Here is a 25,184-nt window from a genome sequence, read left to right as displayed (position 1 = left end):
AATAGTAGGCCATATTTTTGTCTGCTACTAATCAGGACCATTTTATTTCAAAATTGATGAAACATACAATTTATGGAGCTGAGAAAAGCATACCAATTGTAAATGTCTCAAATGTCTCAAGCCACTGTGTACTGTAGCAAAAATGATTGAGAGCATTAACAAATAACGTTCCAATCCAACTTTACTTAAGTCAATGGAAACATTTCCAAGTACTTTGGACGATATTGAATCTAGTCCTAAATCACATGTTCTCTGAGGTCATGAGGGATGAGTTTATCCCTACATGAATGTCTGAAAACTAATGAACTTTCATTATGTTTACGTGAACCGCCATTTCCCTCACCCCATTCTTCAGTTTCCTGCTTCTCTTGCACAGTTTCCTTTTCCCAATGGGTAGTTTAGGCAGTTCTGTTTCCTTTAATTAGGAACAGCCCTGGCTGTTTTCCTTAGAGGCTATGCAGAGGAGAAGCGGTTTGAGCTGAGCTGATCCACAGCACCACAGCATAAAACAACCTCCTGGCTGCCCTGCGAGTTCCTCAGGACTGTTACAGCCCCACAGGGCTTCCACCGCAAGTCTTTTGAAAGAGCCCCGTTGGTTTCAACTGGAGTTAGAATGCTTAGTCCTGACTTTTTGCTATGAAATGGAAGCACAGAATTGTTCTTTCTGCAGGATACCAAGTAGGTGGCTAAGTGGGCCTCAGCTCCAGCAGTCAGGCTCCAACAGCCTGCTATGCCTTATCCAACTAGTCCTACCAGCAGATCATTTTACGATTATTGTTTTCAAATTTGTTAAAATTTAACTGTATTTGAAAGGTTACTTTGTATGCCTACAGTTACACTAACACTGAAGGAAGCACAGTGCTGTATTTTCGGGTCAGTACTTCATTCAATGGACCAAGTGTTCACTGTGTACTCGCTTTCCAGAGCGACTTCAGTGCCGAAGCCAGTCGCGGTCCACCGCTGGCTGCCTGGAACGAACGCTCCCTGGGCTGGATCCCGTGTAATCCCACTGGTATGCCCAGCACGCAAACCTTGTGTGTGCCCTGTGCCTTCCACAGAGGTTTGGGACTCCCACGGCCGAGCAGTCTGGTCGCCCTCCACAGAGGCCACCAACACAGCCCTGCACTGTCCATTAGTGCCTTAACGCCGTAGGTAAGGGGGTGACCCGCACCAAAATCCGGAGTTGCTGGCTCCCACGGGATCCATGACCACAATGTGTAGCAGAGGAACCACGAGCTCGAAAAGAGCACGAGCCCGTCGTCCTGCGACACCTTAATCTCACTTCGACGAGTTGTGCACTTTTTCCCTCCCCCTTTTCGCTATCTCCCAGCGTTTATCCAAGTTTCCTGAGATTCTGTAGCCTTTTAAAGGAATCTCACAAGTTGCTCGGGCCCCGGGGCTGAGCATGGGAGCGGTGCGCAGGAGCGGCCGAGGGCTCTCGGCCAGCCCTGGCCGCGGCCGGTACCTCTCCGCCAGGGCTCCCGAGCGGGCTCTGTGGCGGGGGCGGGGGGAGCCCCCGGTCCCGCATGTCCGGGAAGGGCCCGAGGGCGGGCATCGCCAGGAACGGAGCGCCACCGCCGTCCTCCCCGGCTTCCCTGCGCCTCAGTGCCGTCATCCCGGTCCGGCAGGAGCTTCCCACCGGGTACCGGCCCGCTCGCTGACCGGGGCGGGGAGGCCTTGCGAGCGGCCGGGCAGCGCCGGACCGCGGCCGCCGTTCCCTCGCCCAGATCCCCCCTTCATCCCCCGGGGGCGCCGCGTGCCGCAGAAATCCGCGGCGGCGGCGCATTCCGCGGCGGCGGCCCCCGCTGGCCAAGGATTCCTTCCCGCTGACGTCCCCCCACTCCGCTCCGCTCCCCGCCCCGGCCGGACCCCCGGGCGGCGCCCGGCGGCGGCAGCGGCGGCGGGCAGGGCGGGCCCAGGCGGGGCGGGGTCCCCTCCCCGCGGCCCGCGCCCCCTCCCCGGCGGCCCGGGGGGGCTGCCCCGGCCCAGGGCCGCGATTGGCGCGCGGCGGCTCCGGCGGCCGCGGGGCCGGGCCGGGGGGGAGGGACTAGAACTTTCCGCGGCCGCGGGCGGACTCTCGCATCAGCCCCGAGCCGCCAGTGCCCGCGACCAGCGCCCCCAGACCGCGGCAGACCGCCGACATGACCCACTTCAACAAGGGGCCCTCCTACGGGCTCTCCGCCGAGGTCAAGAACAAGGTACGGGGGGCGGCAGTGCGGGGCTCGCCGGGCTTTGTCTGCGCCGGGACGGTGGGGCAGGACGGGACGGGACGGGACGGGACAGGACGAGGCGCGATGCGATGCGATGCGGGGCTTCGCCACCTCCGGCTGCTGGCGGGGGTCCCGCCCGGCCGGTGGCGGCTCCCGCGCAGGGATGCTCCCGCCGCCGGCCCGGGACAGCGCTGCCCTCCGCGGCCCCGCTCCGAAACTCGCCGCCGCGGCGGAGGCTGCAGAGCTGTCAGCGCCGGGCGGACCCGCGTGTGGACCCGCGTTTCGCGCCGCCGCCGGGGCTGCACCTGCCCGTGCCGGCAGCCCCGGAACGGGGCATCCCGCTCGTCCCTTGTCCTCCCGCCGGGACCGCGCGGGGCGCGGCGCTGGGGCGCGCAGCCGTTCCGGGGCCGTGCGGGGGCCGGCGGAGCGGAGCGGGGGGCAGCGGTGCCCGGCGCGGCTGGGCCGGGCTGGGCGGGGTGCAGTTGGTGCCCCGAGCGGGGCGATGCACGGCCCTCCCGCCCCCCGCATTCCTCCCGCATGACATCATGGGACATCACGGGCACGGGCGGGCGCGGCCAATCGGCGCGGGCCCCGCACAGACGCGCATTGTCCGCCCGCCCGCCCCGCCCCGCGGGGGCGCACAAAGGAGCGCGGAGCGGGACCGGCTCCCGGCGTCCCGCAGCCCTGCGCCCCGCTGGGAGCCCCGAAGGCACCGAGAGCCCCGGGGGCCGCCGCGGCGACGGGCGCTGTGGTTTAGAACGGGCAGAAAAGCCAGCGCTGACAGCAACCGGGCCCCGGGGTTGCGCACGGCTTTGCCGAGGTTTTTCTCATTGTGGAACAAAAGGTGCCTGATGTTGTCCTGTTACATTGACTGTTACCTTGCAGCGAACGATTACCTGATAAGAGGAAAAACTTTTGCAATAAAAATGACACCGCTAAACAAGCGGGGATAAGTTGGTGCTCAGTGTCTTTATTCACAGGCTTAAATTCTAAACGTGGTATTTAATAACCAGTTGTTTCACACACGGCTGGTTTCAGGCTTCAGCAAATTCCCAAATCCTGTTTTACTTGTAGCTGAGTAGAAAGGGGAGGAGAAAGAAAAGTAGTTAACTTTAAACATTATAATTTATGCTTTACAAAATAAAGTTTTGTCTTTTTTTTTTCTCTACTGGCTTTCTCAGGATGGTTGTGGGTTCTGCTTGCAAAGTTTGATGACATCATGTAACCAAATGTCTTCCAGAGCAGTTGCTTCCAGCATGTAACTTAGTGATTTGTCTACACCATTACACTAAAAAAAACACCTAAAAAAAAAAGACTGAAACATATGTTGTGTATTACTGCATGTGAATTAGGAAGAAAGTAGATGCTCTTCTACTTTAAAAAATATTGACAGACTCATGTAGCCTTAATGGTGATCCCTTAATGGGGACAAGATGGGAAGAAGGTCTTTGTTCTTTCTTTCAGTTTCTTATTGTCATCAGCTTCCTTAGGGCCTCCTGAGAGGAACTGTTCCAAGCCGGTGCATTAACAGAGGGTTGGAAACTGATGTATTTCATGGCTTTATGCAAAGGGCCTTCTGCTTCATCCTTCTGAGTGTTGTTTCATTCGCCTTCTCTGCTTTCTTCAATGCCAGTATTAAGGATGGATGTTCTAGGGCAGCTTCAGTTTACTTGTTTATAGACTTCTGCTGCAGTCCTTGGAAATGTCAGTGCAGCAGTGCCATAGAAGGTAATTCAAGTGTGCCAAAGATGAATGAACTCGTCTCCTTTCAAAATAACAAGCAAACAAAAAAACTGCAATGAACAACAAAAACTCCAGAAAAGGTGTGGGTTTGAACTTTTAGAATGTTGTTCTTATTGTAAGAGATTGAATTTCAAAGCAATTCTGTTATATACAGGTATATCGGGTACTTTCAATTTAGTGTCTTTCACGTGTCTGTGATTATACATGTGTCTGTTTCTCTGTATAAATCTAGAGTATCAGCAAATAATATCTCTCTAAAGATCAGAAGATCCTTTTGTCTCATGAAGATTTGAAGAGCAACATCTAGTTTCCCACTTTTGGGGCATCAGTCTTTGCTACTGATCGTGATCATGCTTTCTAAAACACTGGCCTTTGTGCAAGATACTGTGTTATGGGCTTTTCATTGTGGTATTAGCGTAGTGTTTGTAAGTAGCCGTAGTACCTCCCTTCTTGAATAACAGTTAATGTTAGATACCCTTGTTTGAAATTTTCATTGCTAATCCTCAAATAGTGTTTTTCTGCAGAAAACAGGCATGTTCACAGCTATGCTGCCTGAGGGTCCAGCTGTACTAGATAAAAAAAATCACTCAGTTTTGGGTTTTATTCTTTATTTTCTCATTTGACATTATATTAGTGTTCAGAGAGACCTTTTGTTTACTATGGTATTTGAATAGATGAATACAACATATCAAAATGCTTTTTAAGAATTTTATTTAATTGATAAATTCAAGATTCCATCTCTAAGCTTAAAATATTTTTTTTTTTTTAGTTTGGTGTTTAGGGCTTTTTTTTCCTTTTTTTTTTTTGTCCTTTTGAGGCTCTACCCTTCTCTTGTTTTGCTCCTTACCTTAGTTCACACCAATGTGGTGTCTGGTCTCTGTTATGGATCTGTTTTCCTCATTCCTACAAAGAAAGCATGGAATTTGTGTACTGGTTCCCAGCTGTAAGGAAACTTGTCTGCATGAGAAATGTGTAGGTAGTCAAACTAGTGTAATCCCTTTGAAGCTAATTCCCTGTTTACTTGAGATCACAGAAGATATTTGATCCAAAACAAATATTCAGTGAGGAGCCCTGCAAGCTGATTGAAATGGATGGTTTCTTCTGCAGGCAAGAAATAATTTTCTTCTTGAGCAATGGGAGAGTTTCTGCAGTACATGAGTTTAGCATGGCATGAGATGAGGATGCAATTAGGTAAAGCTACAAACTAGTTTTTATATTTGTGTCTGATTTGTGCTCCATTGTCTTGCTGCATAAGGTGTGGAGCAAACAGGAACATTGGGCAGGAGAAGGAGAGGTTCCAGTTCATTCAGTTGCTTCCTAGTGACTCCACCTTTCCCATGGAAATGTTATTTGTATTGGGCAGGCATTTATCTTCTCCTTCCGCTTATGTTTGATACAGTGCCAGTTTCATCTTCATAAGAAAGTAAGGATGGGCAGAAATATGGTTTGTATGGAGAGTTAAATTTTGCATAGCATTTGATTATTCCATGTCCCTGACCTTCCTTCCAAGCCACCCCTGTGTCAGGAAGCTGTCACTGGTCAGTACCATTTTCCAAATTTTTTAAAGACAGCAGAGTAACTGAGGTGAGTTATCCTGTCCCTGCAGCTGCCACCCTGAAAGGTCAAGCACAAGCAAGATGGAAGAGGAAGGGAAACAAACTTTTTAAACAGAAGGCTCTTAGACAAATGAAGCCTGTAAACAAAATATCTCCCTATTTTGCAAGTGTGCAGGAGGGCAGTAGTACTTCCTGCTTTCCTTCTTGAGGGCAAATACAGATTAATGAAAAAGAATTGAAGTGTCTGTGGTGAATAATGCTAACCAGTCCTACTTATGAATATTGTGTTCCTCTTGAAACTGCTGAGGAGAAAATTCTTCTCCAGGATTTTACTTACTACAGACTAAATAAACAGATTTAATTGCTTTGTCCAGAAATTACTTTCCTTTATAAATGTTTTTATCTGGGAACCAGATTTGAATCATTAACTTTCAGATTTTTTAATTAGTGATTTAATAGTGAGGTAAGTTTTGGCTGCCTGTAGTTGAACTATTAGGCCCTCTCCTTCCTCTTTCTTACCCCTCCTTTCAAAATAATATCCTTTTCCATCTCAAAATGCAATTGTTCGTACCTTGTTTTACCCTTCCATATTTCTTCCAGGTTATTCACAAACCTTTAGATTTGCTTACTGAATTTTATTACTCTTAGGTAAGAATGTTTGCTGCTGATAAAGTGCATTTCAATTAATGTTTTCTGAAATTATATAATAAAAATTGAGACTGTATTTGATAAAAGCAATGAAAACATAGACTTTGAGAGCAGAGGAGGAGATCCTCTGTCATCATAGCTGACAGCATAAGATCTCTGCACTCCCATTCTCTTATGCAAAGGTATCTTTGTAACTTTTAAATAAGTAATATCTTTTATTTACAAGTTTTGAATTAAATTCAGGTGTTTAATTTAAAATACAATCAGCCTGCATGACCATTTGCATTATACAAATCTTCATTTTGTTGTATAGGGAATAAATTAAAAAGTTAATATTTTGGTACTGTCAGAAATATAATAGAAATTCATACTGAGGAGGGAATTCCAGAGGAAATGGCAGAAGGATTTGTAAGAGAAAACATTAAACTACCAGCTTGCTCCAATTAATTTGTGGTTTCTGATAGTTGATCATAGCTCTTGAAGTTAACACTTCCTAGGTAAGCATCAGTTTCACTGTGGAAAGCATTAAAACTTTTCTCTTTGTGTGCAATTCCTGTATTTTTTCCAAAGAACTGTGATTTTTTTTTTCTAGTTGGATGCAGGCTTTGGTAACAGTTTTGCAGTTCATAACTTTATCTTTTATATTTGTCAACTTCCAGAAATCTGAATGTGTTAATCTTCAAGCATCCTGTTTTTTAATGGCTGTTCCCACTCCTCCTTTATAATTGTGATACACAGAGATAAATGAGTTGCTGAGTGAAAACTTCTGCTGTAGTTTTAGTCAAGAAACTCAACTAGATGCATAGAATGCATTTGACACAAGAGAAAAGTACTTAATGGTACAGTTTTGATAATTAAGTCAACAGCAAAACTGTGCACAAAACATAAATATGACAGTGGAATAATTCCATAGCTGAACTTACAGTCAGTCAATGTTTGGCACAATAACTACATGTATCACTTAACAACACATTAGGGATATGAACAATGACAACTTGTATTTTGTCAGTTAGTCTTAAGATGCATTTTTTTAATGTATCAGTAACCAATTTGTGAGAATTCTTCAACTTATTTAAAATATCCCTGCTGGTTACTTCTTTCTGATACTTAGTTTTACCCTGGCTGACAGTATTAAATTTCAGTAACTTGGGTTTAACAACAAGTACTAGAAAACGGTCCTGCTGCATGCTGCCCTCCACTTCCAGACCATGGAGTGTTCCTTTTCTGGGCAGAAGCCTCTTGCACTTCTGAAATTGCTGAAACATGAGTTGAACCTCTTGCTGGAAATTTTGCAGAGGAAATTTTTTTTTTTAAAGAAACCCAATCAATCACTGGGTTTATAGAGCAGTAGTAACCTATTGTAAGATCCCACGTGTAAAGAGTTCTCATGTTGACTCAGAAGTGGTATTAATGCAGTAGTATTAATGCAAATTAACATATAGCTAATCAATAGCTGTATGTTTTGGTTAGATTTTTTTGTTGTTGTTGTTAAAGGAGGAAGGTATTCCAGCAGTGGAGAATCTTAACTGCAGTATTTCCACTTACCTTCATCCTTTACTGTCTATCTCAGTGTGTCTGCTCTATCTTGATGTGTCTAATCAATTTTCCTCTTTCACTGTTAGCATCTCAGGACAGGTCTGCTCTCTTTGGCATGATCAGGAGCAGGTTTCAAGTTCTGTGGCTACTTCAGTAGAAGTATTAATACTACAGCAGTAGTAAGTAGCCCCACAAACAGTTACAGACTGATGTGATAGAGCATTGGGTTGCCAGTTCATAGCAATGATACATCTCTTTTGACAAGAAGCAGAAGCAAGTAATTTTTCATGGAAACACTTCTCTTGCCAGCAGCTTAGATATTGGCACTCATGCCACTTGTTTAAAGCCTCATGTTTGTAGCCAAACATTGCCTGTTCTGTGCACTTGCCCAAGTCACAAACATGGAGACTCGCCTTGGGGAGCCCTTGCACAACCCCACAAGGCAGACATATCCTGTACTCAGTGTCACTGGTCAGTAGCCCCTGAGTAGGTGAGATCAAACAGACCTGTGAAAGTGGCTGTCCCAGTGACATCCGGCAGTTGTTGCTGTAAACCACTGACACGGGAGTTAGTTTCTTTTGCCCAATGGTTTAAATCCCCAGTAGATTTTGACACATCATCACAAAGCTGGCAGTTGTCTTTTGGAGGCCTCATATGTCTCAGAACTGTCACTTGGAGCAGTGCACAACCATGCTTGACCTGTGCATGTGTTGCTGCCCTGTGAAAAGCCCTGAGTGAGGGATGTAATTGCCAGGTCTCTCTCAGTTTACACCGTTTTTTCTAGAAGGAAGGGATGAATGGTATGAGCTAGCTGGGATTAGCAACTGCTGCCTCATGAACATCAGAGCAGAGGTGGAGCACTAAACCAGTCTGCTCTTGTGGATGTGTGAGGACAGCACAGATAGAAAGTGCTAGTGCTGCCACCAGGAAAGCATGAGGCCTAAGTAAATGAAGAGTAAGAATGTTTGCCAAAAACTTTGGTTATGTTTAGCCTTAGTTCTGCACTTTCAAATATAATACATGCACAGAAAGTGCTTTAAATGTGTTCTAGTGTATTAATGTATTATAGTGACCTTTTTTGTGGTGGATTAATAAAGTTTATACTGGTGACACAAAATCATAAAACTTGCTAAGGTTAATTTTTAAGGATATAAGTATCAAGTCTTGCATCCTTTTCTTGCAAGCTGGTACCTCCTACATTAGAACACTTCTGAAGAGAGCAAATAGAGTTTGACAGTCATGACAATTAAATAGGATTAGCAGTCTCAGAAAATAAAAAGTGATTTGCATTACAGTAGTGCTTACTTGTTTAAAATTTACAAATGAATGTACTCTTTGTGTGGTTTTAGAGTTTGATTTAGTTTAAAATTTAGAGAAAAATACTATTATAGTCCTGTTGCTGAGTCAATACCCTTAAAGGATAATTGAATGGATGTATTTTTTTGGGACAACAGCACATCATTGATTTTTGTCTCACCTTGTCTTTTTTTGACAGAACATTAATTTGGAGGATTTTTCTTGTCTCCAAATAATTTATATTCTGCCTTGGAAAATGAAAGATAGAAACTTCTTTGTACTCAGAATTATTAGCTTCTGTAGCTGCATAACACCGTATAGACTGGGCATCTGACACATCCTTTTAAGGCAAACTTTGTAGAGATTCCCATCCCCTATGGAACTGTACAGGAAAGGCCTTCAGTAAAAACGGGCTTGAGGCCAGGACACGTAGGGCAATTTGAAACAGATTTTTTCTAAGTGAGATCATGTGAAAATCCTTTTTCTTTTCTTTAAGAGGGACTCTTTTGCTTAAAAATGCTTTTTGTAAGTATCTGATTCTAAACAACTGTTAACTTGTGTAGCGATATTCAGCAAACGCTCTCTTTTGAGTAAATACTTTTGGTTTTGCAGTAATGCCTCGTAGTAACTTATGTTGGTGTTTCTATTTAGTGGAGTGGAATTACAGTGTTTTTCTCAAAAACAGTTTTGACTTTCTTCAGGTGGGTGGTTCTATGTTTGGGGCATTTTTTCTGTTAAAAAACCTAACAAAACAAAAAAAGCCGCAATAACTATTTTTTTTCTCTCTTTTTTCTTTTTTTTTTTTCTTTCTCCTCCTCCTTAAGCCAGTGCAGAGTTTAGTAGATATCTGGAGGGGAGACATAATTAAACTCTTGTTGCTTATATAAAACCAGCTCTTACCCAAAGCGGATGCTATTATGGATGTATAAATTACAAAGGCTCAAAGGCGTTGGTCACACTGGAGGAGCTGGCAGTGAGAGAAGGCCATAACAGTGAGGCATGAAGTGAGGCATGAAGTGCTGCTGTCACAGCCACGGTCTAGTGCCCTGTTTGGACTCTCACCAAATGCCGTGCCTGGTCCCAGCAGCAGGGCCAAGCATGCTTTAAGCCTTGGGAGGCTGAACTGGCTCCGGTCACTGATACTCTCTTGCTCCTGGAAACAAGACTTTGACCATTCAGTACCTTTGCTGCTTCCCTTCCAAGACTTGACCCCATCTTCTGGGGTCAACACACGATTTTTCTTGAGGATTTTATTTAGGCAGACAACCTTTTGATTACAGAGTAATCCTTAAGAGGTATAATGAAGTGAAACTGTACGTGGCTTGTGCGTACACCCTGCAGAACCTGAACAACGAGTATTTTCCTAGATTTGGGCAAAAACCAAATATTTCTGCACTTCCTTGCTGTTCTGAAATGCTTGCATGAAGGTGGAATCTTTTCTATTGCAAATCCTAGCTGGCTGAATTATAGATTAATTCTAAAGAAATCTTGCTGCCCTGCTTTGCATATTCATGCCATGGCTTGTGCCATGATAAAACTGGATATTACTACTGAAAAACCTTACTTTGCTTTTCTCCTAAGAAAGTTCTCCTGTTATAGTGCTTTCCTGTTGATATTTCCACTGCTACAGCCTCTTATTTATAGACAGAGAGCATTATCTTATTCAAGCAAAATCAGGAACACTAACTTAATTGAAAAGTATTTTTCTGTTGTCCCTAATCAGTTGACTAAATACTAGAAGCCTTCACATAAAAAGGTAAGACATAATATACGCATGCATTTGGGAAGGGATTTGGTTATATTTAAATGTTGATGGTGAAAGGCAACTCCTACCTCTCTGCTAATACAGACCCAGAACATTTTCCTTCTGTGTTCTGCCTATGCTTAACATGAGTCTGAGCTCAGGCCTGTACACGCCAAGCAGAAAGATGTGTTGGAGCAGGACCTGCACTGTAGCTCCTGTTGAGATTCCCACTGCCTGACCAGCCTGAGCTGCCACTGCTTTGGTTAACTTCATAACCCTGTGGGGGATCAATTTGAAGTTCTGCTGTATATCATATCTGAAAGTCAATACAGTGTTAAGTCAACGAGGCATATGTAGTTCAGGCACTTATCTAGTGTTCTAAGACTAAATGTTCTTTGCTTAATTTTGCAAGAAGCTGTTCCCTTACCTTGCTAACTTCGCTGTATTAATCATGCCTCATACAAGTAAAAACTACAAGTAACTTATTAAGAAAATAAAGACTAATGCCTTTTTATTCTGATCTATCTTAACAGCAACCTTTATCATTAATAAATGATGGTATGAAAATGTTTGTGGTATGGAAAGCTACTTCTACTTGAAAGAGTCTAGCAGGTTTTAATAAAAAAAAAAGCAACACTGTGAGATTAAATATCAGAGGTAAAGTACTGGTACTGAGCATTTTGTTGTACCGAAGAATAATGGAACCTTAATAATTGGGGCTTGAGATCTCTGGCAGTCATTTGCAGCACAGCATTGCCCACACCTTCTGCTGCTTGGGTATTTCAAACCTACTGTCAATTCAGGTGTGCAGCATAACAAGACCACAACTTGCCTGAGTTTTGGATGCCCTACCCACCCCCAGCAATGCCAGCTGTTCTTTCTGCTCATGCTTAATTGCTGAAAAATGTTGATTTGGAAGTTCCTACACGGTGTTGAATCAGAACCCCTTGCGTAGGAGTTTGACTGTCTTTCCTTCTTTCACAGTAGTACTTTCTTCTGTACTCATAAATTTCAGCGTAGCAGGCTTATGGCTTGATTTGTACATTACTAGAACTACATTTTTGTTAAATAAAAAGTTGAGCTACAAGTTCGTCTAATCATAAATTTTGTCACTCTGTCTTACTTTTCTTAGACTTTCTTCAGTAATCTTCTACATTTCCATGGTAGGTCTTTAAAGATGAATATTACTAGAAAATTAAGTAAACATTTTCTAACGTGTTTATGGTCATCACCTATTTTTTCAAATATCATTATAACACTTGCTATGTGGTTAAAGCACAGCTTGTCTGGGTGGCCATACCAAAATATTTTTGGATGTTTTCTGGTTTATAATGAACCTTGTGCATCACTTACTGAACTTTAACTGGTCAGAGATATACATGGGAAGGGAGAGGGTGAGGTGGAAGGCCAGGAGCAGCAGGTTATTATTTTTTGTGCCAAGTTCATTCTTCCAATATTTTTGCTAGCAGTAAAGCAAAACAATAGCTGAAGCAGCTGGTAGACAAGGTCTTCTAAAGCTTAGGTTATAAAATCTCTATTTCTTGTGCTTCTGCTAAGAAAACTGGCTATGGGGAAGATTACCTTAACCAGAAAAATGTGCTATTTGTGAATTGAAAGATTTTTATCTACTACCTTTATGAAATATAAATTTAGGCAGACCTTGCTATCTAGAAGCAGCTAAGGAAATTCTCAAGAAATCACATCTTTCACCTAAATTACAAAAAAAACCCAAAAACCAGACTGAATCATTATGTGCAAGGATGAAGTGGTGGTAAGAATGAGAGAAACCTATGTTTTCTTTATGAATACTTATCCCAGGCACCTCTCAGCCTGTTCAGCTAATGTGAGTTCACAGAATTAAACTGGCACTGGCTGACAGTCAACCAAGTAGTATCAGTGCAGTCAGTGGGAAACATTGAGCATTATTAACTGGGAAATGCCTGTTACCTCAGGACCTGCCATGTCATCTGGTTCATTTTCCAGTCGAGCCTGTGCCTGGGATCACACCTGGCAGCGAGCAGTCAAGTGTCTGAGCTTACTGTGTGGGGGTAAAAGAGGAGCAACAAGAGCAGAGTCTTGAGGTTTACCTTTGGAAAAAGTGCTAAGAAAATGCAGCATGGACTCTGTCTTTGCTGGAGAGGAAGAAAGAACGTGCATTTTGAGGAACTTTTTTAGCAACACATGCAGTGACAGACATCAGCTTTCTTTAGCCAGCTGTTTTGAGAGGTGCGTTTGAGTTACCAATTAGCTGCTTGCTGCAGTAAAACTTAATTCCTCTGGTTTTGGTAAGTGAAGATGGTTAGAAGAGAAGAAAAAAGGTATGGAGAGACTCAGACTGAAATAATCAGATTTTGTGGTCCTATTTGGAAGGTGAATTTGGAAGACTTGGCAACACAGTTGGGCCTTGGGGAAGGGCTAGAGAATCACCATACAGTGTGCTTGTGAAATTACATATTTTAAAAGCCATTCTATTGGGGAGAAAAATAAGTAAACTTGAAAGAATATATAATTTCCTGAATTTCTGCAGTAGCAATAGATTAGAAAAGTATTCTGAGAAAGATCAAGTGATCATTGATGGTACTGTTCTGTTTGCAGGCTCTGCCTAGGCTTTGAGAACTACTGTTCCACCAGACTTACAGCAGTTGTCTCAGGAGATGCTTCCTAGGTTACTACTAGAAAAACTAAATTGTTTTCAGATGCTTTGGAATTTTTTTTCTGTTTATGCACCAGATTGTTCTGTAAGAATTTTTTTTCTTTTCCCCTCAGAACAAGATTAACTAGGCATCACTGTTGTCTGTCAGTATGGCAGACTACCAGTATTTTCCATGCAGCCCTCAGCATGTTGTTTCAGAAGACATCACTGCGAGTGATGTCAGAGCCTGCCCAGATTTGCTGTGTCATATCAGTCATACTAGGGGCATGTTTCAAAGCAAGGAGAATTCAGTTCCCATCAGGGAATAACAGGCTTTTGTGCATCAGGTTAGATTTTAGCTGAGAAGAAATTTTGTATCTCAGTGGTTTTTTGAATGAAAACAACAATGATTTAAAATAGTAGGTAGTGACTACTACTGCAACTGTGTTCTGTGAAGAAATTTAAGTAGTTCAGCAATATACAGACTAAATAAATAGTGCAAAAGAACTCGATACCAAGAAGTATAATGTATGGTGGCATAACCGGAAAATGCTACAGTTGACAGTGGAAGCTGATAACTAAGGAGAATTTGACTTACAAGCCAGAAAACTGTGGCTATGACAAGACATGATAAGAAAAGAAGTGCATGGAAAATGGGGAACAGACTTGAATGGGTGAAGGCGTTGCAGTAGCGCAGCTGCCAAGAACGAGAGGGAACTGGCATTCAGTCCCAAAGGCAGATGTATGTCCGAGTTGTTAGTGCACTCTGGGAGAAGAGATGATAGCATTTGCTTCTTGAATAGTTTGCAGGCTGTCACAAAGTCTTACTGGACAGCCAGGAAGTAGAACACTGAGTTCTTCCAGACGGCCGATCTGGCAACAAAAGCCTTGCACGGCTACAGGTATCTGTACTTGTGAGATGACTTGGAAACTTTGAGGCATGGCTTGTTCTTACTTCACAGAGTTTAAACTGGTGCCTATGGGAAGAATGCCAGGAATTTTGGATGGATACTCATCCATCCCTTCTTTAAGGATTGTAGCCTAAATTTTGATTTACAGAGAAAACAGTGAGCTGTTGGCAAGGTATCAGTTATGCTACACATAACAAAAAAATACTGTTGAATATTAAGCAAAATGGATACAGCTGTAAAATTTTTGGGCTAAGTAGCACAGTGAGATATAGTGATATCTTTCAATATTAATGTTAACACAGTGTTCTCTGCCTTTTTGTACAACAGTCCATAATGACCAAAAAAAAATGCATGTTCAAATACTGAATGGTGGCTTTCAGTTTTCATCTGGATTTTTGCATTCCCTTTATCTGTGGACAAATATACCTCCTCTGACATTTGTTTTGCATGCAATCCAGGTCAACATACCTGAAATTAACAGGGGATTTTAATTTGTCCTTAGGTGAAAAGTCATTGGGTTGATGGCTCACATGGCAAGAAGCTTCACTTGACAATCATCTTGGTACCCTGTCACTCCCTCTTCTTACCCGCTTTCAGTAAATATCAAACCCTTGTATTTTCCCACTGTCTTAGGTTTTCTGTCTCAACTGAGGGGGTATGCTAATTATTTACTCTATGATTAAATACCCAGTGATTGTGTCATTGCCACTCTCTGTCACCTCTGCAGCTGAAGATTAGATGTGTACAGTAACCTAATTACACCCTAGAATTTTAACCAGAAAGTTTTAACTTGGTTGTATAATTAAAAAAATTAGAAAATCCTTCTCCCTGCTTATGAGAAGAACATACTGTTCTGCGACTCTTTCTTGGTCATTCTCATAGCTAGTAATTTCTTAACACTTTTCTTGTCCCAGGTGTTTTGCCATGTAAAATTTAGATATGAGATTCAGAACTGTGTTCTGGAACAGCAGGTGAGGAACAGGAATTTTGGAGAATAATTTGGGACTAGCTGTGGTCTGCCTAACTCCCACTTCTAAGCAGTAAGGGCTTCCACGAGTTAATGCCTTGACACCAGGAGAGAATTATGCTTTCATCTTTCCCCATACTATCATAAAGCCTTAAAAGGGGGAGCAAAAAGATCTCTTCACAAACTAGAACTAGGCAAACAATAAAGAAGTTTCAGCATTGGTATCTTTGGCCTCAGCAGGACAAATCGCTGCTCAGGGTAGTACTTATTTCAGTGCAAAGGATGTTTGTACTCAGCACTAAACCCACAGCAATTCAGTTTCACTCAGATAGTTCCAAATTAATAAACATTGAAAAGCTGATATGGGACCAAATTGCTGTTTAAATTTAAAACTGTACAACCTTAGGTCTTAAAACCTGGAGTTTTCCATTTGTTATCTTTATTTGCTTTCAGTAGTTTATGATCTAAATGCATAATATTAAAACCCCTGGCTAAACATGGATTAAATTCAGTACAAGATGAATATGCTCCTCTAATTATTAGAAATTCAGTAACCTTTCTCCACTTTTTTTTTTAATTTAAAAGCTAGTAATTTTGTGTCACTTTAAACAAAAATATGGGCCATACCAAATTTCTCCCAGTGAAGAATGTTAACATCCAAAACTTAGAGCTTTATCTATTTTTCTGTTCACTTTGGTGAAAAAGTATATATGTAACCTCTTCCTATGCTATCTTGGAGTAGAGTCCTGGTTATTTCTCTTACTGTACATGGCCTTGTACTTTATTTACCTTGGAAAACCACAGTATACAACCTACTTTGCTACACTTTTATATGTATATAAATCTTAGGTTTTGTTGACAAATACAGTTCCCATGATAGAGTTGTTGATGCACTTTGACAAGCACGTGCTTTTATTGTTAAAACTCATGACTAGAGAGCAGTTTTATTCAAATGCCTACTAGTACTTTAAATTTAGCATGCTGCACTTTAAACTTTTGACCCCTGCTGGGAGGAGAAAGCCTAAAGCTTTAGTCAAAAATTTCATCAGAACTAAGTGCAAGCTGATATGACACGAAGTGTAACCTTGAAAATTTTATCTTTTTTACCTGCTTTTTAACTTTTTAAGTTTTCTGCTTTTTACACTGGGAGTAACAAACAGTGCAGTGTGCTTAAACTCTTTCTTGAGATACTGTTACACTGTTTTTCCAGAGTAGCAGCAATATGAACAGCTGAACTCTTAAACTGGAGATTTGGCATACATGTAGCCCTTAGTGTACAGTGTGTACTGTGTAATTTGGAAAAGATTAGTATAAAAGGACAACTGAAAGTCCATATGCTATCAGTTATGGTGTGAAATACTGTTTAACATCATCACTCAAACTTAACATGCTACAGGCACACTGAGTAACTTCAAGGGATACAGACAGATCATTAAAATTGGCCAACATAACTTTACTTGTTTCCAGGAATTCTTATGCTTGATAAAAACAGTGATGATTGCTGTTCTTGTACTACAGAGGGAGGGAGGGTTTTTACACTGTAAGAGGTCCTAAACAGGAAAGTCCTACCTGAACAGAACTAGGTGTGAGGATCAGATGTGAATTTGCCAGAGGAATCAAATTTAACCCAAGGATTCTAGCCTGAGGCATACATTGGCATAAATGCATGTATATCGGTTTGTAATAGGTAAGTAACACCTAGGATTTTCCTTCCACAACCTTGAATCACCTATAATTTTAACCACTCATATCAACATTAGTTTCCTTTCAAAGATATTTCTAACTATTTAATGTATATCTCTGAAACGTCAACAAAAAGAGTAGCATTTACAACTTCATATATCTTTCAGCATTTGTCAGAAGAAAGTAAAGAAATTAGTAGTTGGCTTCCTGCTATCTTATTTTAAACTTCTATAAAATCTTTATATCCGTTGCTACAATTGAATAATTTCTACACTATTCTGAAACTGTAGCTTTTTTTCATGGCACTGATGGTACTTTAAATGAAGCTGCTTAGCTACTGCTTTCATCTTCAGTAGACAATGTTTTCTTTTTCTGTAGACTTCTAAGACTTAAGTCTCTTCCAGTATTTGTAAAGTTCAGTATTTATAAAGGATCAAATGTTGGCACGTTGATAAGTAGTAGTGGAAAAAGACGTAATTTTTTTACATTTATATTGAAGCTTCCAGCTCCACCCCGTAGATAGCAATCAAAGGAAAACTGGAACAACTCTGATATACACATGTGGAAAATATGAAATATTCACTAACTTAGTGTTACATAACTTCTAGTTGTGCCATTGGGAGTAGAAGAGCTAAGAATTCAGAGCAAGCATAATGCCTTGCTTCTGGTAGTACCTGACCTGTCACTCTTCCTGTTTTTAACCCCTTCTTCTCATACGTTTGAAACCTAATTCTAAAATTTTCACATCCCTAGCTTTTCAGGTAGATTGAGTATAATTTGCAAAGAAACTAGTACCCATTTTTACTTTTTGTAACCTAGTTTCCCACCAGCTCAAAACATAGAACAAAAATGTTACCATGTTTAAGTCAAACTACACCGTAGGTGAAGACAATTCCAAAAACTAGCAGATTTAATAGTAATGCTTTTAGTGGCAATAAGACAAGTCTCCTCCCATGTATAAGCATTTTTTACTTCCTATCTCTAGATAACCACTGTAGTGATACCCCAAAACAATTTAAAGCCTCTTGGAAAACTCAAGATTTGAACACATGGTAAAGTACTCCAACATAAAGTAAATACTTTTCAGAAGTGATAAAATTCCATCTGATTACTTCTAAGTTCCCCAAGCAATGGAGGCAGCAATTTAATATTCAGTTCAGTTGTTATCTCACATGTGGAATGCACTTAGTATTAAATGAGGAAAATTTTTCCTTTTCTTTTATATGCTTGCCAAGAAAGATTAAAATAGCCACACTTGCAGAAGTCTTTAGGGTTCTTACTCTTATTGCCTTCCATATTTACTGACTGAAAAGAGAAAAAACAACAGCGATGTCCTCTATGAAGCTGTGAACTTCAGTTGGCTTTTCTAGTCTGCTTCTCATCTTAGCTATCTAATATCCAAAAGGTGTGATTAAAAAAAAAAAGTAATTTTCCTTGTCATCTTGTGCAGAATACTGCACAAAATTTTACATCTTAATTATGATCTGAATGTAGGGATGAGTTAGTCCACTATGCTGATCTGTAACTAAGGCACCATAGCACTACTATTACAAATAATCTAAGGAAAATAAGTATTACTCAGGCAAGTTTTTGAAGTAAAGCCAGAGATACAGGAATTTTCCATTCCCCTTAGAAGAAAAATAGAGAACAGAGTACTGTAATTTTTAGCTTGGTCCGTTTGGAGTCAGGGATTACAAATGCTAGCCAAAATGTAGCAATTGCTTCTCTCCAAGTAATTCAGATAGGTTGGAATTATCATCTCCTGCAGTATAAATATAGCTGCTAATGGCTGTCCTTCCTAGGCTGAAGTCTTAAGACTATATGTAAAAATTTACATTTTGATGTGAATGTGAATGGCTTTACATGAGTTTCTTGTTAGCAATTTGTAAGCAACTGGTGTAGCTGAGCTGATTTTCCATGAGTTAGAAATGCTGCAAGTACATTCTGTGCTTGCCTGTCAGGTTTCTCACGGTAGCTCCCTCGCGCCCACCTTGCTCACTGACCCGCGCGGGACAACTAATGAAGGTGGGAAAGTGTTGCCAACCTCTGCAGTAGTGGAGGTTATTTATCCCACACAATCCTGTGCTCAGATTACTTTTTCTGCAAACAAAACAAGTTGCGTTGCTTCCAGTGATAGAATCCCTTTTGTCCAACTCACCAACATTGAAAAGTATTGCAAAGGTGACAGGTTTAGGCTGAAGGAAGTTTGAGCTGCTTTTTGCTTTGTTCAGGAGAAGGGAACAAAGGGCAGAGTGGAGGAACACGGACGCTGTTGGCAGCCAGCGTTGTCGAAGTTCACTGGTTTTAAGCATTCATTTCACATGAATTGATTTCTAGTGACTGAAGCAGAAACGGACACACAGAGTAGTGAAGTCTAAACATCTGGAAAAGGCGTTTTTAAATCACCTTGCTAACGACTCTGGGCCTGTGCTTCATGCCTTTTACTTCAAAGACTATGGCAAGTTTTCTTTCTTTGCAATTAAAATATGAGATCACAGTTTATTCCATCAGTCTTCCAGCAAGGTCAAAGAAAAGAGAAATAGCAGGCATAATAAAGGTTAAACAAAGATAGACAGAATCCCCAGAATCCCTAGCAAGATGACTCTTAATGGCATAGCAACACAGGAAAACTTAATAGGTCATCTCCATTAATCATAAACTAGCTGTAAAACCAAAGCCACCGTAATCTTCAGCTTCAAATCTATTATATAAAATTTCCCCTGTAGAAATCTACATGTGAGCAGTAGTACTGATGGTATGGCAATTCACAATTCTTGTGTTCATAACACACTATTTCCCCTTTTTACTTCCTGCCAAAGTTCAACTTGAATATTTTTTCAAAAAAAGTCATTCTTCTGCAGCTGTCAAAAGACTGTTCACGAGCACCAGCAGTTCTTACCCTAGAAGGAGTGCTACATGCTTCAAAGTTCTTTTTGCAAATAGACTTTTAGTAAAGCCATGGACATTAAAGTTGAAGTACTTTCATCTGTACTGTGATGCATAAAATACAATTTAAAAATCCAGCAGTAAAGTTACTGGATAACTGCTATAGCACACTGAAATGGATTTGGGGGGGAGGGGGGAAAGAGTTGGAGATTTCTCTCCTGAAGTAACTTTATAATTGCTTGTGTTACAGATTGCCCTGAAATATGACCCCCAGATAGAAGAAGATCTGCGTAACTGGATAGAAGAGGTTACAGGGCTGAGTATTGGTGCAAATTTTCAACTGGGATTAAAAGATGGCATAATCTTATGCGAGTAAGCATTTATTAAGTAACCTTATTTTTAGGAGTTTTCTACTTTTGAGGAAATAAGAAGGGACTTTCTGAAGGTTCCCCTTCAAAACACATCAACAATAACAGTCAAAGATAGCTGACTGTACGGTGGGACACTTCTTTAAAACTGTGGTAAAAATGAAAACTTAAAACTCCTTTATATTTCAGCAAAAGATTTCTAAGTGTTTCTAAATTTAATGGTGAAGCTCATTTCTATCATAATCAAATGGCACACAAAAATTCTTATGGTATATTAGACTTGTTAGACCTGAGATATGAGCTAGGCTCTCTGTATAAACCAAAAAATTAACCATTTTGATGAAACTAATGCAACTAATAAAGCATGAGTGAAAGTATTATATAATGCCTGCACAGATGGTATAAGGATGAGATTTACTGTTTAAGCATTTCCCTCTTTTTCACCTCCCCAGGCTTATAAATAAGCTGCAGCCAGGATCAGTGAAGAAAATTAATCAATCAAAACTAAATTGGCACCAGGTAAAACAAAAAAAAACAAACCCAGAACTACACCTCTAACCCCTTCAACCCCCAAACAATTCTTTTGTTCTGTATTAACAAATTTGCTGTGAATATGGTACATCTTAGTAGCACCAGGTTTGCATATGATACATATCCAACAGTTGAGGATTCTGCACTCATGAAGTGTTTAACAGAAAGCAGCTATGGCTGAGGTGGCTCATCAGTGGCAGCTGAGTATTTAACAGCAGTGCTTTAGCTGTTTGGTGAGGTGTCAGATGGAAGAACTTTGAGTCCTATAGCAAGGCCTTTTCCAAGTTAAAAAAAAGCTGTTTACTTTTTATTAAATCGCAAATGAGTTTTTTATCCAGGCAGTGCTGCAAGGTGTTAGGTCAACAGCTTGCTTGTACCTAGACATCGCTGTATGAAGTGTCCTCCTGAGAAAGCATCTGGAGAGGATGCAACATGCATTTAGAACAGCCTTGGAAGGGTTGCTGCCTAGAGTTGACTGCCTTTGCTGTTGCTGAGTGTTGCTTAATACTTCTATGTCAGCCTCCTTGTTTCCTTGGCATTGAACACTTCTAAATCTGGTGGAGGATCTTTTTTTTAAAAAAAAAATTTAATACCTCTGAAGACTTCAGAAGGAAAGATGAGATTCAGTCCTTACTCCTTGTATTCCATATTGCTTTCCAATTTCTACAGTGCATAGTGCTAATAAACCCCAAAGCTTATTTGTCCCAGGAGGTGAGCAAGATAATGCCTTCAGTCCAAGTTAAATCTTCTTACTATCCACATAGTTCTGGTTTTATTTTATTCAAAATTATCAGTTGCTGAAGTCAAATAGCATGGCCGCTATGTCAAATTTTCCAATTTGGAGCAGATTTTAGATTAGAATTTCTCTTGGAAGGGACACACAGTTGAGAGACAAGTTTTCTTATCAAAGCCCACTCTAACAAAGTATATAATACTCACTGATGGAGAGATGCTAGGCTGGATAACCCCGTAGTCTGATTTCTGAAATCAGTATTAAAACTAACAAAAAACCAATCCCAGACTTCCCACCAGTCACTTAACCATGCCAGCTATTTTGCTGAGTTTGCACAAGGCAAAGAACTTGTGTAAAACAAGCAAACAAACCAACACCAGAAAGCTTTAAAATTACTTAGTTTCTGATTTGAAACACTGAGTAGAAAACTGGCTTTTTTTGTTTCTGTTTAGCTGGAGAACATTGGGAATTTTATCAAAGCTATCCAAGTCTACGGCATGAAGCCACATGATATTTTTGAAGCAAATGATCTTTTTGAAAATGGAAATATGACTCAAGTACAGACCACTCTAGTGGCATTAGCAGGTCTGGTAAGTATTTGTACCCCTGGAGTTGGCACAAATCCACATGCCAGTCCAGGTGCACCCTTACAACCAATGTAAATACAGAAAACAGCATACAGCCTGTCAGGAGAGAACAGACAGTACTGAGAGTCTGAGATGGTGCACAGAGGTTGCACTTCAGTGGGCTGTGAGCTACCACAGCCCCAGGGAAGGCTTGGAGTTCAGACTGAGTGTTCCTGATTGCAGGTGGCCTTGCTCTGGAGGTGATGTGCATACACAAAACAGGGGAGGCTCACAGGAGAACACTAATCCCTGCAGAATAGCCTTCTGACTCCAGGTGGATTGCCATCTTCAAATGGCATGGGGAAATATTACTTTCTCTCAGCCCAAACACAGTCTGTTGTAGAGACAGACCTGCTTATAGCATCATTTGAGAGCCCAGGGTGAGGGCCATAAAGCCAGTGTTCCACTAATAGAAAACATACTTCAAACACTGAATACTCTATTTTCCATCTCCCTAAATAGGCAAAAACTAAAGGTTTTCATACTACAATTGATATCGGTGTCAAATATGCAGAGAAACAAGCACGAAGATTTGATGCAGGAAAACTAAAAGCTGGTCAAAGTGTAATTGGCCTGCAGGTAAGTAGGAAATTTCAGATTTGCAGTTAATTTGTTACATTTGAGAACAACTTTCTTGTTTTGATTAACCAATACATTGTTTGTGCAAAACCAGCTGCAGAATTACAATATATTCTTGTCATGGAAGGAGGAATGAGGTTTTAAATCTTGTAAGCAGTTGATTGGCTTTATAAGTTCAAGTGACTCCCTGGAAGATTAATTTGTTTGTTTTAAATCTGCTATAAGAGTGATAAGGAGGAAATGAACAGCTAATATTAGCAGCGTCATCTCTGTCTTTTAAAGTGGTTTTAAAGCAGGAGTTTTTGGATAGCTAAAGCTCCTTGTATGGTAGAAACTTTTTTTCTCTCCACTTTCCTTAGTAGTCGTAAAAACCAAAATAAAATCTTAAAATTCCTGTGGTAGAGAAGTTGTGGCAGCATAAAGGAGTCATTACCATCCAGGGTAAAAGTTACTTATTACATTTTGAGGCATACATCCATTCCAATTGCAATGCAGTTGGGCACATGCCAGTCATTGAAATGCCTTAGGATGACAGCTGCCTTTATATTTCCTTTTGAAACTCAGTAAGGAGAAAGGGTAATTTGTTAAGGTAGTGGTCAAGCTACATGAGGAAAGCATGCACTGAAATTACTTTACAGTTACCAGCCATATTTGTTTCCTTAGACTATGCTTAATGTACAAATAAAAATCATTTTTTCTGTCCACCTCTTCCTTCCCCCAATAAAGATGGGCACCAACAAGTGTGCCAGTCAGGCAGGCATGACTGCTTATGGAACTAGAAGACATCTCTATGACCCAAAAATGCAAACTGATAAGCCATTTGACCAGACGACGATTAGCCTACAGATGGGCACTAACAAAGGAGCCAGTCAGGTAAGCAGGACGGTGCGGCCCTTGCAGAGGGACACAGCTCTCAGCCAGGGAGAGCCGGTGGCACAGGACAATCTGCGAGTGGCACACAGCACCAAAGTCTAACGGGCAGCAGCAAGTGGGTACAGTTCAGCTGTGCTTTTATGCAGTAATTGAAGAACTTGAATTTCTTATCATTAACCAGTGTGTTCTGTACTGAATGTCTTCAGGCATAAAAATGACTTGGTGTTTCTAGAATTTCTGGCTGGCAGTGTTATACAGTAACTTCAAGTTACTAACTAGAGAGAGGCAAAGAAGAAACTGCTTCCAGGCACTACCTTAGTCACAGTACTTAGTATATTCTTTCCAAAGAGGAACATAAGTTGAAGCTTTCTGCAAGGACTTTTTTCTGTGAGTTAGCTACTAGTGAGCGCATGCTGCTGTGCTGTTTTGTTATACTTCACTTTCTACTTTCTAGCACTTACAGTAAGGTGTACTAGTTAAAATCGTAAATCTAGTAATCACAGCTCTTGACCTTCTTACTGAACCTCTGCAATCCTGTTTTATTAGGCTGGTATGCTGGCACCAGGTACCAGGAGAGACATCTACGATCAGAAGCACATATTGCAACCTGTGGATAACTCAACTATTTCATTACAAATGGGTACCAACAAAGTAGCTTCACAGAAGGGAATGAGTGTGTATGGGCTTGGACGGCAAGTGTATGACCCCAAGTACTGTGCTGCACCAACAGAACCCGTCATTCACAACGGCAGCCAAGGAACAGGAACTAATGGGTCAGAAATCAGCGATAGCGATTATCAGGCAGAATACCCAGATGACTATCACGGAGAGTACCAAGATGACTATCAAAGAGATTACCATGGCCAGTACAGTGACCAGGGCATTGATTATTAGCTTTGCATCAGAAGTTCAGTATTAGTGCATTATTTTATTCAGTAAGAACGAAACTAGCCTTGTGGAATTGTTACTTGACTTTCCTACACACTACGCTTAATGTACCTAAAGAAATACTGCCTTACATACATTCCTTTTTCCTTTCTCTGCCCTTTCCCTGTCTAGTTGCCTTTAGTGCTGTAACAGTTGTAGTCTACAGCATAAACAATAACTGCATATGAAGTAAAAGGAATACTGTGAAAGGGGGAGTGCTCTCGTACAGCCAGGTTGTTCAATAAGGAGCTATGCATTCTCACAGTCTCTACATAAGCAGGTATTTACATACCATGTTAAGCCTTCATTTTACATATTTACAGCTTTTCTGTTTTCCAGAGGAGATAAAAGAATTTCATGCTTAAAGTTACATGTGGTCTTTGCCAATTAAGTTTAAGATATCCCATTAGTGATTTAAATATCATTGCTATGTTTCTAAGGTATTGTTTGCTAATGGTAAGTCCTGCATTAGACATAAGCGTACATTTGTGATTGTGTATTCATTCCATTATCAACACTGACCAAACTTAGAAATAGTTGTCTTACTAAAAAGGGAGCTTGTACAAAGTCTTGAGCCAACAAAAGTCTCATGATTGATGGTGCATTTACCTTTTATTGTGCCATAATATATCCATGTAGAAATGCTTTTTTTCTTCCTTGAACTGTATTTATTGCCACACTTCTCAAACTGATCCCAGTGTATTTTTATAAATAAATATTTTTTTCTTAAAGGTA

The 25,184-nt window shown here is 41.1% G+C and overlaps 1 protein-coding gene across 1 annotated transcript; it reads left to right on the top strand.

The window, feature by feature from the left end:
• The first annotated feature begins 1,987 nt into the window (after positions 1-1,987).
• On the top strand, positions 1,988-25,184 carry CNN3 (calponin 3). Its single transcript, XM_051799184.1, has 7 exons — positions 1,988-2,198; positions 20,063-20,184; positions 20,633-20,699; positions 21,897-22,034; positions 22,533-22,649; positions 23,376-23,522; positions 24,069-25,184. Exons 1-7 carry the CDS (start codon positions 2,142-2,144, stop codon positions 24,414-24,416), a joined length of 996 nt encoding a protein of 331 aa, XP_051655144.1. The 5' UTR covers positions 1,988-2,141; the 3' UTR covers positions 24,417-25,184.

The sequence above is a fragment of the Manacus candei genome, unplaced genomic scaffold (assembly GCF_025592945.1).
Source record: "Manacus candei isolate 608988 ecotype Guabito, Panama unplaced genomic scaffold, ASM2559294v1 h1tg000005l, whole genome shotgun sequence".
NCBI lineage: Eukaryota > Metazoa > Chordata > Aves > Passeriformes > Pipridae > Manacus > Manacus candei.
Note: the sequence above shows the minus strand (reverse complement) of the source record. Positions and strands in the feature narration are given on the sequence as shown.